This window comes from Trachemys scripta, chromosome 9 (genome assembly GCF_013100865.1).
Source record: "Trachemys scripta elegans isolate TJP31775 chromosome 9, CAS_Tse_1.0, whole genome shotgun sequence".
NCBI lineage: Eukaryota > Metazoa > Chordata > Testudines > Emydidae > Trachemys > Trachemys scripta.
This window is the reverse complement of record NC_048306.1, coordinates 21,426,377-21,442,726: the sequence shown is the minus strand read 5'-3', so window position 1 is coordinate 21,442,726 and position 16,350 is coordinate 21,426,377. Positions and strand designations below refer to the sequence as shown.

The 16,350-nt window shown below is 45.5% G+C and overlaps 1 protein-coding gene across 2 annotated transcripts in view; it reads left to right on the top strand.

Annotated features, from left to right (window-relative positions):
• The window catches only part of LOC117882473 (vascular endothelial growth factor receptor kdr-like), a 183,285-nt gene that overhangs the window by 98,324 nt on the left and 68,611 nt on the right, over positions 1-16,350 (top strand). For both annotated transcript variants that reach the window (XM_034780741.1, XM_034780742.1), the window contains exons 10-11: positions 2,509-2,662; positions 8,561-8,681. In XM_034780741.1, the coding sequence (XP_034636632.1) occupies positions 2,509-2,662; positions 8,561-8,681 (275 nt within the window). The remainder of the gene's footprint in view (positions 1-2,508; positions 2,663-8,560; positions 8,682-16,350) is intronic.

The window sequence follows — 16,350 nt, the reverse complement described above, 5'->3', positions numbered from 1 at the left end:
CTCTGCAGAACACAAATCACTACCAGTCTTCCCTTAGGAATAACACCCTACATCCAAGAATCTCAAAGCAGGTTACTAACATTAACAAGACAATCTTTAAAATAGTAGGTTTTATTCCCTCCATTTTACAGATGGGGAAACCGAGGCACAGAGAACTGAAGTAGCTTGTCCAGCATCACACAGTGGATTGGTGGCACAGTCAGGAGTAAGACCAAGGCCTGCTGACTCCCAGTCCTGTGCCTTAACCACAAGATAATCCCAACTTTATCTTTCTCATGGGAGAAAGAAGGGGTGGAAAGTGGATTTGTGGCATGATGTGTGCTACGGTATTAGGGCCACTTAAGGGGAGAAAAGGAACAAACTGCAACTTATACAATAGATATCTTAACGCCAAATGGTCAATCGTTTTTAAAGTGAAACACTAATTAAGGTTATTTATTCCAACTAATGTCTCATTATGGCATGGGAGCTAGGATGTTGCTGAACCCTCTACAGTCAACAACCCTTCCTCAAAACTTGTTAAGGGGGAAAGCTGATAGATTTTCAAGCAGGGATGGGGTCAGAAGACCTTTCCTAGTCTGACCTGGCAGCCATGAGAAATGGAAAATGAGGATCCCACAGAGACATGGGATCAGAGCTGAAAAGCAAAGCTGGTCAGTCCCTAGTCAGAGAAGAGGGCTGGGAGACAAAAACAGAGGGCAGGGGTCCAAGACTGATGAGTTAGGCAATAGCTCATATTTGCATATCTGGGGCCTCCTTGGTAGGAGAAAAAAGAAGTCAACCCAAAAAAACAGAAATCTAATCTACTGTACGCTTCCCAACTTGTCAAAAGCTCTCAGCTTAAAGCAGCCACAGTCAGCTACTCAGAGGTGTTCCAAAGAGGGACCCAGACCAATAAATCTTTATGATTTCCTGTTATGAGAAGCGGACAAAGAGATATGACTAAGGATGGGCAGAGCAGTCTGCATAAAGAAAGAGGCCACGTTTTCACGCCCAAACCTTTCTGAGGTCAGGAAAAGGTCAGTTTCTGAGGTTAGGAAAAGGGGGGTTATACCACCATTTTTCATTTGGCATGTTTCTGCGGGAGCCAGAAATAGAAGACACCAAGTATCCCTTCCCCATTGGCAACCATAGGTATTGGAAGTGTCACACTGAGCCTGATCTTATGAGATTTCCAGCCTAAAGTTCTGATTTTGTACCCTTTACCCACACAAATAATACTTAGTCATTCAAGCAGTCCTGTTGATTTCATGTGACAATGTTTTGTTTATTCCTCACATACTACAGTGACGAGCACAGTATAAGAACCTGTGTTCCATTGATTTCAATGGGGCAGTTCACTTGACTATAGATTATTCACATGGGTCAAGTTTGCAAAAGAGGATCTCAGTTTTGCAGATGCAAGAGTCTTTATTAAAGTTCAAATAAGCTGCCACATTTTTGGATGCTTATGCAAACATTTTAGTGTTCACACCTCACTAAGTATGACCCAAAGTCTTGTTTCCAGGATTCTGGTGAAAATGTTGCACATATTGGAATGATCCATTTTTTGCTCTTACTTCTGTTTAAATTGTTGAGCCCCTGCATGTCTCTGCATGTGGACTGAGAGATGTTCCTGAGCAATCCAGGAGTCTCAACACTGCACCAACATTTCAAAATCAGGATTTGTTCCCAACTTGGCTCCAAATGGGAATTTATCATATTCTGAGGGAACACAGTAGCAAAATGACAATTTTCTGAAAGAATCCATTTTTTCTTTACAAAAATTCAAAGAAAAACTAAGAAATATTTTTCTATTTTTGCAAACCCAAATGGCTTTGTTTAATGGTTTTGCAAGTGGAGAGAATTTTTTCACAACCCTTTATAGCTGCCTTCTGCCCCCTGAGCACCATGCACTTTGCAATCCCTGCTCTTCTTCCCTCTCCCCTTCATCCTGCACCATACAAGGTAATGAAGGAGGAAGGCAAGGTGTCCAAATCGAAAAGACTTTGTTACAAAGACTCTGGGGAGTTCACGAATAATGATAACCCTGTTCCAAACCACCAGTTGTTTGATAAGATTCTCTTAAGCCACTGACACTGGAAGTCTGGGCACCAGGTATAAGAACTAGGAGAGATCAGATTTTGCCTGTAGGGTAAGGAACCACCCTGTAACATCTTAATCCCATGCCTATTGAAGTCAATGGGAATTTCACTGTGTAGCTTTATCCAGGAGACGTCTAACGTTCATGGCATTTGAAGGTGGCTGGGATTAATGTGGTGTAGTTTACATGTTTTGTAAAACCTCGTGAAACATTCAGGCTAGTGACTGTACACTTTTTATGTGGGAGCCTTTTCGGTATCATTGGTCACCATGCACCCAGCTTTTTTCTTTACCATTCCTCACTGGTTACAGCTACATACACCCCTACGGAAACCAGGCCTGCCCAGCGAATGACACTGCTCCAGCTTTATGGATGGGCAATATTTGTCACCTCGCTTTATGGAGGTTTGTTTTTGTTTTTTTTAGAGAGGCCCAAAATCTATGAAAAGGAGACAGACTTTGACAAGGTCGCACAAGTGAACCTAGGAAGCACACAAAGCCTTCAGTGCACTGCGAGCGGGACTCCGGACCCCAAGATCATGTGGGAATGGGAGCCATGCGCCCCTGCAGAAGACACGCGGTAAGTGCACACTCCTGGGGCTCTCTTCTCAGGGTGAGCTGGTTACGTATCATTTGTTTCTTTTTCTGAGAAATCCTCTTGCCAATATGCTTGGGCATCTGTGACGTGAAAGACTTTAATGTCTGGGTATAGCATCTGTGCCCTTTCTTTATACTTTTCAAAGGGCAAGTCCAGGGCAACAGAGAGCTCTTGGAGATTGAAATCATCTGTCCACAGCATGGACAACCACAGTGCAGGCTCCCTGCTATAGCCCCGTTCATTTTCTGAACCCTGAGCTGGAGAGAGCCACTTTATTAGGTCTATTCAATCCTTAGCCCCTCAGCTGAGAGTGCTGGCCAAATGCCTGATCTTGAACTATTAAAGCAAATGGGAGTTTAGTCATTCACTCAAATGGCAGCAGGGCCAAGCCTTTAGTGCCAGCTGTGGTGCTGGGCTCTGTGTCCAGTAGGAACTGTTCTGAGATCAAACAACTCATTTTATGCAGATCACCAAACAGCAGATGGTTACTATGAAACCAAACTGGTTTCAGATTAATGATCTGTAAGGGGAAGGCCATATAACCCCCTTACCACTTCCATGAGAAAGAATATTACAATATGGAGCAAGAATCTTCCATCTTGTTTTCTTTAATTAAGGCAGACATGATAGTTGCCTTGAAGGTCACTCACAATTCACATTTTACTCCAAATTTAGGTTTTGTACAAATAAACTTCTACAAATACTTATGACCAACAGAGAAGTTCACAAGTCTTTAAATTCCAATGGAAACAGCTGCTTTAAAAACAAATAACCATTCCCCTGCAGAGTGTGCAACCCAAAAGCACAGGATTCATAGATTTTTGGGCCAAAAGGGATCATGATCATTAGGTCTGATCTCCAGCAGGTTCTTAGTGCTGCAACAAAAGTGAAACTAATTCTATTGATTTGCATTGTTTCAGCCAAGAAATAGAGGTGCAAAAAATAACAGCACAAAGAGCAAAAAAATCAATTGGATTTTGAAAATGAATTCGGCTGCAGTAGTCTACTGGGTTATTAGTAATAGCTAATTTAATAGATTATGTGCTTGTTAATAGATGTTTTGGTCTCAGTTACAGTAAGGCCATTTTACACTGCTCAGGCTGTAAATTATACCCATTTTATGGCCTCTTTTACTGTCAGAACAGTGTTAGGTCATTTTAGTGTAACAGAATTGGACCAGATTCTCTTTAACCTGACAGTGCCCCTTTGACTTAGCTGGAGTTTTTTTCCTGTGAAACCTTGGATGCAAAATATATGGTTGGTTGACAAGGGAATGGCAGATTTTGAGTGGCAGAGTGACCAGCAAGGCAGATTTGAAGGAAAAGTGTATTCTTTTTAAGTGTAGAAATCCAGCAATCACAGAGAAAAGACCCCCTTTCTATCCCTTCAGGGATCACTGATGGACAAATGTTTCAAAGATTTAGGTTCAGTTTCACATAGGAGTTCCATGTGTCTAACCTGAATCTCAGGAGCCATCTTCTTCAGTGCACTTTGAGTCATCATCCACCCACATCAACCTGTATATTATACAATACTGCAAGGTGCAGCAAAAGGTTGAGTGTCTTGCTGTGAACATTTGTTTGATAAAGACCTGGAGACAGCATGAGAGTTTGCAGAGGCAGAAGAAAGCTGGCAGGTCAGAATCCAGCAAATAGAAACTAAGCGAGTTAAACACGAGATGCTTCATGAGGATTCTGTAGACAAATAGACGTTTCCTTTGTTCCTGTTGAAATATTAGCTAAGTAGTCCACGGGGAGACGCCTGGGCTCAGATCTGAATGGGGAGTGCTTCCCCTGGTGAGCACCAAAGGGAAATACAGGGGCCAAACGTAACAACTCCAGTTGCACTTTAACCCTTTTCTGCAGTGAGAAGGCTGGAGTCAGGTTTTCCACCTCAAGGATAAAAGCAGATGTGGGAATAAGGAGAGAAATGTGCTGTGTAGCTCCTTTTTTCTGCTGTCATTTGAAAAGCAGCAATGGAAAATGTTTGTAACGCTGGCTGCAGTTTCAGCTCTTTTTCAAGGACATGTCTGGTGACAGGCCAGTGGACATGGACAGTCTGCAAAGAGAATCTCCCAGACAAGGCCATTTTAGTGCAGCTGCTACCAAAGGGAAATTACCTGTGGGATTACTTGGGACAGCAGCCATCAGGCTCCCAAGATTCAAGCATCAGCAGCAGTCCTGTGTGCACCCACCTGAGAACGTGAAGGGTAGCCTGGTAATTGGTTTAGCATTTGGCCAACAGACACAGTGTCCCTCCAGGAATAAAACAATAACTGGGAATTTGCAGACCTTTGTCAGAGCAGATAGGTATTGCACTAGGCTTCCCTGGGAGGTATTCAAGGCACCATCACTGAAGGTGTTTAGCAAGGGCTTAGGTAAGACTAGAGAGGGAATACTACAGGGTCATGTATCAGGCATCCTGACGGAAGTCACACTAGCTCACCAGCAATCTCCTCCGAGCCCTGCATCTAGGATGGGATTGCGAGACTTCACACTCAAAGTACAATATTTCCCTGCGTTTTAGTTTGCTGACATACCACCAACAGCAGGCATGGTGTGTGAGTAACTCTGGGGCATTACTGCCAACCTGGTCCAAATTAGAATCAGTAACCTGGAAGCAAAAGGCTGGGCATAACCCCAGTCCCAACTCCCCGAGCTATTCAGTCCCTGATGTTATCAATTTAAATACAATTGCAGAGTGGCGTCTACCTCTGCTGGCCTCGGAGGCAGTCTTATCTCTCCTCAGCAGAAGTTGTAGGAGGATTCCTGTGGGAAATGACACACACCCCACCCTCCCTCATTTCCTGCTGTTGTCTCATTTCCTCTCCTTCTCTCTCTCACTGCTGTAGCTGGAGTCCCAATGCGCGGTCATTGTTCACTCCAAGTCTAGCTGTGATTTGACTTGTTTCCTTTGAGCTCCTGCCTTACGCAGCCTTATGAGGGAATTGTTACTTGTAGGAAGCCACACAAGGCACCTTCATATCAGACCGTGCTGAATGGAGACACCAATATTAGTACAGATTTATTGATCCAAAGCGTGTCTTGTGATCTCCTGGCAAAAACACTTCTTCCCCAATGTGCATCTTACAGAGGAGATCTTATGTACTGGGAGCCTGATTGTCACAAGTGCAGCACCCACAACTCCTAAGCCAGGGGTTCTCAAACGGGGGGTCAGAACCCCTCAGGAGGTCACAAGGAGATTACATGGGGGGTTGCGAGCTGTCAACCTCCACCCCAACCCCCGCTTGCCTCCAGCATTTATAATGGTGTTAAATATATTAAAAAGTGTTTTCAATTTATAAGGGGGGTCGCACTCAGAGACTTGCTATGTGAAAGGGGTCACCAGTAAAAAAGTTTGAGAGCCCCTGTCCTAAGCAAATCAATGGGGTTTATGGGTATGCTGCACCTCTGAAAAGCTGGTCACATTTATTTTGCACAAGTTTTACCTTCTATAACCCTATTCTGTTGCAATGGCCTCTAAGACTGAGGGCAGAAGTTCAGACTCCCTGGTCAGCCAAACCTTGGCATCTCTGCTGAAACTGCCAACAAGGGGGCGGATTTCTGTCATGTGTGTTGACTTTGTGATGTAGACACCTGTCTTTTAGGATCTGAATTGAATTCACTACCCAGCCATCAATCACATGGTAACAATTTCCATTCACTTCCATCCTGAACTGGATTTAAACTGGCAACCATGAAATGAAAAGATCCCTAGCCCGGCACAGATACCAGTCCCCTGATCCAGCAAGCCCTCTGAAGAGTGCCATCTGCGATGAAACTTCAGAACTAATAAGAAGCACACCCTACTCTGTATTTGTCTAATATTGAATCATAGCAATGTAGAACTGGAAGAGACCTCGAGAGGTCATCTACTCCAGCTCCCTGCACTGAGGCAGAACCAAATAAACCTAAGCTATCACTGACAGGTTTGTCCAACCTGTTCTTAAAAACCTGCAAAGATGAGGCTTCCACAACCTCCCTTGGAAGCCTATTCCGGTGCTTAACTACCCGTTAGAAAGCTTTTCCTAATATCTAACCTAAATCTTCCTTGCTGCAGATTAAGCCCATTATTTCTTTTCCTACCGTCAGTGGGCATGGAGTCATTGATTCACTGTCCTCTTTATAACAGTCCTTATCATATTTGAAGTCTGTAACAGGGTCACCCTTAATGTGCTTTTCTCAAGTCTAAACATGCCCAGTTTTTTTAAGCTTTTCTCATAGGTCAGGTTTTCCAAAGCCTTTATCACTTTTTGTTGCTCTCCTCTGGACTCTTTCCGATTTGTCCACATCTTTCTTCAAGCATGTCACCCAGAATTGGGGTACGTCCAGACTACCCGCCATATCGGCGGGTAGCGATCGATTTATCGGGGATCTTAACGAGACGCGATATATCAATCCCCGAATGCACTCCCCGTCGACTCTGGAACTCCACCGGAGAGAGCGGCGGTAGCGGAGTTGACGTGGGAGCTGCAGCCGTCGATCCCGCGCCGTGAGGACAGGAGGTAAGTCGGAATAAGATATGTCGACTTCAGCTACAGTATTCCCGTACCTGAAGTTGCGTATCTTACCTTGACACCCCACCCCCCAGTGTAGACTAGGCCTTAGATACAACACTCCAGCTGAGGCCTCACCAGTGTCAAGTAGCACGGGACAATTACCTCCCATGTGTTATATACAACACTCCTGTTTATACACCCCAGAATGACATTGGCCCTTTTTGGGATGTATGCCAACATATTGAATTAATTTTCAATATGCATTATTATTATTATGAATGGAGCCTCTACTTCTTTTTCCTCTGTTGTCTTAGTATGCACTCATTCCAATCCCTTTCTCTGCGCTTATTTATCCTACTTGGCTTTTCTAAGCAGGGACATTAAAAGCCATCATTCACTTCCCACTGTTTGAATAAGTGGGGTTCTGAATTTCAGAATATACAGGAAGTGTCTGATATCTTTAATGAGCTATGACTATAATGATCTGCAGGTGTATCTCCTGTTTTGCAAATCACACTTTAGTGATTTGATTTAATTACCCCATACTCTCTGTCTTTAGCTATTTCATGGGGCGTATAGTAGAGTTTCTTATGGAGGCTGCACTAGCCGGGGACATGTTGGTTAGTTCCCTGCTCCACCACAGACTTCTTGTATGACCTTAGGCTGTTCACTTAGCTTCTTGGTGCCTCAGTTCCCCATCTATAAAATGAGGATTATAGAAATACCCTATCCCACAGCATTGTTGTGGCGATCAACAGGGCTGTATAAATACTTTAGATAGATTGTCACATACGAGTTCCGGAGCGTCCAGTAGTCTGAAGGCCTCAGTTTGCAGAAATATCACTTGCAGTTCTTAGAGAATTGGCAGAGTTTCACTGGTGGCAGAATGCTGATATTTGTGTCTCCTAGCTGTGGTATATCTCACTATAAACACTCTTTCTGCCCTGTCTTTAGATGCAGTTTGAAAACCATGTTGAAGCTAACCTGGTCTCTAACACAGTTTGACCAGCCATTGTGAATGGGACTAACCCATGTTCTAACCTATGACTGTTGTTCATTGCAAACACATTGTTCTTACTGTATTCTAATCTGGAGTTCACAGTTTAGACACATGCTCTGGCTGGTTTAAGCACAGCAGAAAATGATTTAGCTGGATCAAAGTTTAAACCAAATTTAAACATGCCCCCAAAATGAGTTTGAGATGTAGTGATGGTCATTTCCACAAGGAGACAGAAATCTCCATCAGTCTGTTATCATCAGTAGCTTTCAAGAAGTCCGGGGGCACTGTATAGATAAAGACCACCTCTGTTCGAATGCTTCCTATATAGACTATGTACATACATGTGTATTTTTCAATGTCATCCTCCCTTTTTCACCTCCAGCTGCAGACACAGTGGAAAAAGAATTGTCGTTCAGAAAAACATCAGTGAGACAGACATGTGGACAGGCAACAAAATTGAGAGCATTGAGGAGAAATACATAATGCATGAAGATAAAAAAAAGGTATGTCCTGGAATAATCCTGGGTTTCTTGGAGGAGCTGCTGCACTCACACAGAGTAGCTCTCCTTGAGTTTCTCAAGCACTGCTTTCCCGCTAACTGCTAACATGCTTTAAATTCCACAGCCCTGAGATCATTTTCAAATCTCTGCTGTTTAGGAATGTTAGACTCTGGCAGTGATGTCACTTGCCCTGTTTAAAACTCTCCAAAGACATGTGGGTCAAAAACCTTTCAGTCTCGCTCACTCTTGAGAAAGTGTAAGGACTGCTGTGCACAAGAGGGGGCCTGTGACTAGCACTCAGCTCTAAGCTCATCAAAATACTTCTCGCTTACAAAGCACTTTGGATCTAGAATGCGCTTCACCAACATGCTCACAGTACACCTGTGAAGGATGGAAGCATTATTATCCCCATAATAATAACCTCAGCATCTACATGTTCCTGAGAGCCCCCTAAGTTTGGATGCACCCATTTTTGGGGTGCCCACTTCAAGATAACTTGGGCCTGGTTTTCAGAGATTCTCAGCACCTGCAGCTCCCACTGACTTCCACTGGAGTTGTGGTTGTTCGCTGACCCCCTGGGGCATCAGTGACTCCACAACAAGTGGAAGGAGGTAAAACCATAAACACCTGTCTGTCTTCATTGGCCAGCAAAGCTGCTGCCCATGAACTGCCTGCTGCACACCTTTAGAGGTGGCACAGTGGGCATGATCCCTGTGTGTGCTTGGGAGCTCCAGGAGACATGATACTTCCCAGAGTTCCACTGGGTCTGGGCCTAAATGCCACAAACTGGAACATTTCAAAGAACAAGGTGGCACCTTTTATGCATGAACATTCCAATCCAGGGTGATTGCTGCAAATGTTCTGCGCCACAGCTGCAGACTTCTGACTCTGCACTGGAGAAGAGGCTGTGGTGTGGCTCTGACATGTTTTACCCCTTAGTTATTATGTATATATGGATATGTATGGGTCTCTAGGCAGTGTCACAGTTCTGTTTGTTCAGGGGTAGGTGTGGAGATGCATCAGGTGTGTTGGGACTCAATCCTGCAAGAGGCTTTGTTTTCTGGTGCTGACTCAGCAAAGCACTTAAACACATGGTTAACTTTATGGGACTACTCACCTGCTTACAGATAAGCTTCCCTGGACTGGGTCCAGATTGATCAGCACCCTGGAGAATCAAGTCCTCTCCCATCTGGAGAGTCTCATGGAGACTTTCAATGCTGAATGTAATTTAAAATGAACTCTGAAAATGTGGGTGGGGGGAAGAAAAGCACAATTCCAATTTCATTCCCGGAGCTGTCTCCCTGCTGGGGCTTCTCCACATTTAGGATTGTATGTGTCTCGATAATTCAGGCTCTAGGCTCTGTCTTTTGCTGCTCCTTTAGTCTCAGAATTGTAGAGAAGAAGCAACCACCCAGAAAGTCCCAGCTGTTTGTAAAGAATCTCAACAGTTGCTGGAAGAGGCATATGAGTAGGGCAGAGATCTCATTCCAAACCTGGCCTGCTGTATTTTATAGAAAATTAGACCATGGAAACCTCCTCTTGGGAGGAATAAGAGCTATTTAATTCGGATCCTCTTCTAGCAACTGACAACAGTCTCTTTCTCTTTAGATAACAGCAGCTTGTCCCCACAAAGGTTCTTCCTTTGTAAAGCATTCAGGTCCCTGGCTTTTCAGGTTCTCGAGGCCCCACCCATGTCAGGTCTGCTGAGCTCTTGCTAATAAACGCAGGGCTAGTCTATGCTAGAAGCGCTACAGCTGCACCACTGTAGTGAGTCTGCTGAAGACACTCTCTGCCGACAAGAGAGCTCTCTCCCCTCAGCATAATAAAACCACCTCTGTGTGTGGCAGTAGTTATATCGGCAGAGAAGCTCTCCTGGCACTTAGGTCAGTGTAACGTACGTTGCTCAGGAGGGTGGCTTATTTGCACGCCTGAGCAACGTAGGTTAGACCAAAGTAAATGGCAGTGTAGACAAGGGCCTCAGTCTCCATCTCTCTTCACACCAGTGTAATGCAGGAATAACTCCATTGAAGCAAATGGAACTGGGAAACCAACACGAGAGGAGAATTAAACTGCCCACATGCGTGATCATGAAACAGACCCATCTGTGTCCAGGGGCTTTTACATGTTTGAAAATCTGTTTAAAAAGCCACGGTGCAAATAAGACGCCTTGCAATTGCTGCAACAGTTGTAAAATCCCCCCTCCACCAGTCTTTCAGCAGCAGTGCATCAGGCTGGGATTCCTGAAACATGCAACAAAACATAAACATCACTATTTTATTTTGTTTTGATTTACACACAAAGGGCAAACACCCAACCCCACCCCACCTCCCATTTTCCCTCCCCAAAAAGATTTTCAAGTGCAAACCTGGCAAGTTTTTGCCAAGGGCAAATATCTGACCAATTGTATCTGGAATTTCAGCCTCAGGCTGCCTTCTCTGCCCAAACCTGCAACACTTCCCCTTCCCCCAAACTGCAAAGGCTTGTGAACAAAATCACAAAAAATAATCCTCCTGATGACAATGGATGAAGTGAAAGTTCATTGTTTTGCAGAGCTTTAGTGGACATTAGTCTACCAGACAAGGGAGAAGAGTACCACAAGCCCAACTCAAAGCTGCTCACACAGGTTTTCTGTCCATGGACTCGCTTCAGGCTTTTGTGCTTGAAAAATTGAGTTCCATGAGGCACTCACTGTGCCTGGCTGCACCGTGTAGATACTGTTATTGAATGTACACAGTACCTATCACTCTGATGTAAACTCTCCCTTGGAAGTTTTGGTCAGAGCAGGGATTTGACCCAATTTCCCTGGCCAAAATTTCCCCTTCCCCCCGTACTGGTGTGTGCTCATTGGCTGTTGCTCTCTGTTCTAGAAGTGGCTGCACTGCATTAGTATTGGTATAGTATTGCAGGCTCCAACCCATGCAGTTGAACCTCCCACTGTGGCTGTGCAGAACCCCTTTGACTTCAATGGGGCACCAGCCAGGTGTAAGTGTTGCCCCACAGGGAATGGGTAGCAGGAGCAGGGCAAGAGTTTGAAGTGTTTGGGTCTGAAAGGCACCAAGGTGAAAAGTGCTCGACTGGCAGCGTCAAAGCCTTTCTCAGAACAGGAATAGCATGGGCAGCACAGGGCAAATTTCTTCTCCCATCCCTGACCAGAACAGACCACGTTTCTGTGACTCATTCAGTCCCTGCCTTCCTGAATCCATTGACAAAGGTGTCTTCTTTCATTATGACATCTGTCCAGGAGCCATGGGCTGAGACCACTGCCTCAATTCACGTAAGCTTCTGATCAACCATGTTTCACCATTAAGTAGAATTCAGAACAGTGAACTAGAAGCAGAAGGCTCTTTGGCCCCATCTCTTCTCCTGAAATAGTCAGAAGCAGGATGGTCCAGTGGTTAAGGAACTAAACTTGGGCAAGTCACTTATTGTCTCTGTGCATCAGTTCCCCATCTGTAAAACTGGGATAATAGCAGTTTCCTCCTGCTGCAAAGATAAATACATATAGATTGTGCGGTGCTCAGGTACTATTGTATAAGTATTATTGTATAATAAGGCCTTGTCTACTCCACTGCTTAAGTCGATGTAAGTGACATTGCTCAGGGATGTGAAAAAAACAGCCCTATGAGTGATGTAACTTACATCGACTTAATGCGGTGTCTACACGGTAACACCGCGTGACACGGTGAAGCGGTGTTGACAGGAGAGTGTGCTCCTGTTAACGTAGTACACCTTCACCTGACACACTAAATCGACACCTCTGCATCAATCACAGCGGCGCCGGTTTAGCACGGTAGTGAAGACAAGGATACATAGATCCAGCCTCCTCCACCCAAGTTTATTTTTCTAAATATGACTCTTGTTGTTCTCTCTGTAAGCAATTTCTCTGCAACACAACTGTTTTGTTCCTTTGGGATTATTAAAATAACTTTGCAGCTGTTGTTTGATCCCAGTTTGCAGTAGCCTTTTCTGGCCTTTGTTGCTTTTTCTAGATTGCAGTCTTGCTAAAGTGTTCATGTTTTTGTGTGTTCCTGGGGAGAGGAATAGCTCAGTGATTTGAGCATTGGCCTGCTAAACCCAGGGTTGTGAGCTCAATCCTGGAGGAGGCCATTTAGGGATCAGGGGCAAAAAATTGGTCCTGCTAGTGAAGGCAAGGGATTCAATGACCTTTCAAGGTCCCTGGTACCTTCTAGTTCTATGAGATAGGTATATCTCCATATATTATTATTAAACCCTCAGTACCCCTCAGCATACACCCTTTGAACGTACACATTTAAATATTTGATTATTAAATTATTAAACTTTCATTAAAAAATACATTTATAAATTATATAATTTTACAATTTATGATTTGTTCATTCATTTTCATCTCCCCCTGGCCTGCTGCTTATAAAGGCATTCTGATGTCTTTCCTAATAACGCTATGTCTTGATTAAGATTTATTCCTATTAATAAAGCTAGGTTATGTGAATCTCAGATTTCAGCACTATGTCTGCCAGTTTACATTGTGGACAATCCCACCCACCCCCTTTCTGAAGACCAAGGCTATCTGTGTTGAGTTAAGTGGAACCTTTGGATAATAGAATATAATTTAAAAAAGACACTGATGAAATCTTGTAGCCTTCAGACTTTTCCTTGTTTTTATCAGTGGTTATTCTCACCAGAAATGAAACAGACAGGAAATAGACCAATCCATTCCCACCATGTCCTAGCAAGTAATTCATCTGCATTTGACTAGCCAGATGAAATAATAAAGATGTTGGAGACTGGGTTAACCTGGCTTTTATTGACTGTGTTATGAAGCTGGGATTAGCTGAAATTGGTTATTTTTCCTGTGTGACTTGAGCCTGTCCTGCCATAGCTAAAGTCCTGCAAAGGGGAGGGTGAATTTTCCCCCATCTCCAGCTCTTCACTACACTCTTGTCTCAGATTCCTTCCATTTCAGGCTCTCAAAGACCTTCAGAGATGCATGTTTGTACAGTGGCACTAATATTTTAGGGCCCTGCCTGCTGAAAATGCAGAAACCACCCCCCATAAATTCCTGGGGCTGCTACCCTAAAACCAGAATTTTGCTTTCTATCAAGTACACTGAGTTTTGAACTTTGGTTGAGGCACTACTGCGTTTTTTTTAGAGTTTTCCCTGAGTCAGTAGCGAACCAATGATCCAGCAAGGTGCTAGGGGAGTCTGTGCTGCTGGAGGTGATATTTTTCAGTTGCGATCTCATAATAATACCTTGTCAGGATCTCTAAGTGCCTAGGGTTACCATACGTCTGGATTTTCCCGGACCTGTCTGGCTTTTTGGTCCTCAAATCCCCGTCCGGGAGGAATTTCCAAAAAGCCAGACATGTCCGGGAAAATAGGGAGGCATGGTAAGGGGACTGCCTCCTTCCCAGGCTCCAACTTTCCCGGCTCCCGCCGCTCTCCACCACGCGCGGGGGCCGAAGCAACTTCCCAGCACAGAAGCAACCGGAGCCCGGGGAGGAGACAGCTGCGCGCTCGGACGCCGCCTCTGTGCCCCCACAGATCGGGGAGTTGTTAGTTTTGCTGCAGCCTCTCGCACTGGGGCAAAAGACGCTCAAGGGACCCCGAGTGCGAGTGGAGTGGCTGCAGCAAAACTAACAACCCCCCGATCAGGGCCAGCTTTAGCAAGAGCGGGGCCCAATTCCCCCAGGAATCGGGCCACGCTCCGGCCGGATCTCCGGCCAGGGTCATGGGGCTTGGGTCCGGGCTAGAGCCGCTGGGGCCAGAGCCGGAGCCGCTGGGGCCGGGGGTGCTCGGCCACCGGCCGGCACCACTCGGCCAGGGCCGGGGCCGGGCCGGAGCCGCTCGGCCGGAACTGGGACCCGAGCCAAGCTGGGCTGGAGCCGCTGGGACCGGGGCTGGGGTGCTCGGCCACCGGCCGGCGCCGCTCGGCCAGGGCCTCGGCCGGGGCCAGGCCGGAGCCGCTCGGCCGGAACCAGGGCCGGCGCCCCAGGGCCCAAGCTGAGCCGGGCCCGAGCCACTGGGGCCAGAGCCTCTTGGCCGGGGCCAGCCGTCGGAGGGAGCCGCTCGGCCGGGGAGACCGGACTGGCTTGCGCCCCCTCCCGCCGCCCCAACTTACTTGCTGCCTGCCTGTTTCAGGCTTCCCGCGAACATTTGAGTCGCGGGAAGCAGCGGGGGGGAGGAGCAGGGGGGCGGAGCGTTCAGGGGAGAGGAGGTGGGGGAATGCGGGGTGCTCAGGGGAGGGGACGGAGTTGGGGCAGGGACTTTGGGGATGGGGCGGAGTTGGGGCAGAGTTGGGGCAGGGGCGGAGTTGGGGCGGGGCCTGGGCCCCTTGGAGTGTCCTCTTTTTCCAGTATTGCAATATGGTAACCCTGTAAGTGCCTTGCACACAAAAATCAATGAAGTCTCATGTTATCCTTGTGGGATGTAGAGCTGTTGTTATTATTCCTTTTCATAGATGGGGAGGGGAATTTCATCGCTCTGCCTCTGTGAAGTTCCCTGCCCAAAGACTGATGACTCATGAGTGAGTTTCAGCTTTAAGGAATAATGTGTGGTTATTCTGGACACCTCAGCATATGTTACAAGAACCAGGGCATTAATTCAGAGTTCCTGGCCAAATTCCTATTTGGCCAATTTATGTTCTGCCACCCAATTTCTCCCTGCAGTTTTGGTTGGATACTGGAGTCTTCACTTCCTGTCTTAAACTGTTAAGCAGCTTCCAGAGGTGGCTTCATTTTAGTGCCAGGTGAAGCATCTCCCAGGATGTAAATTACTTTGAGATTTTTCCTTCAGATTGAAAGATGCTGGGATAATATTCCTTTATTTTCTTTCCCATTATAAAACTGATTCTATTGATCTGAAGTTGGGAGAATAGCTCATAGTAAAAAAAAAAAAAAAATAGCAGGGTCCATAGATAATGCAATCCTCTTTTCTGTGGGACTTTTCTCTCCTTCACATGTACATGTGGTTCAGAATCTGATGGGTTAGTTTGCCCTGTTCATGCAGCTGATTAGAGATGTTTTTTGTGGGGAGCCTTATGATTTTATCTGGCTGGTGAATTTCAGGAGGACCTAGGGGGGTTAAGCAGCTCTTATCTAATTGCTAGTCCTCACACCTCCCTTTATCAGCTTTTAAATGAACATGCTAAGATCTGACTGGGACAGTTAAGACAGCAACTTTAACAATGAAATACAAGTATGATACCATTGCCCTCCCTGTGGCTGAATAAGGAGCTAATTCAATATATTCTTTGCAGGATTTCTAGTGAAATTCCTGTTAATTTCATCTTCCTCTAGCCATCTCCTTCCCCACGCTGCCAGCGTTAGACAGCTGATCACTTTTCTACCCTCTCCTCCTTATCTCGCCCACATGTAGCTAATGGAGTGAAAGAGAGAAGAATTGTTAACTAGAGCCAGAAGAGGGAGGGATGAGACCAAGGAACTGAAAACAAAGGGTAGAAAACATTATTTATTTTCCTGGCTCCAACTTACTCTAGCTTAAAGAAAAAGCCGAGCTACGCTGTGCTCGTCTTAGGACACTCATGTTGTGTGACTGTGGAATGCATCTTGGCTGCCTCTAAAATAGCTTCTTCTTTTTTTTTTTTTTATCAGTGCAGGAACATTACACAGTTAAACATATGGAATGTATTGGACTATTCCAGTCCATTTTTTTTCCTAGCAGTGTCTTCTCATT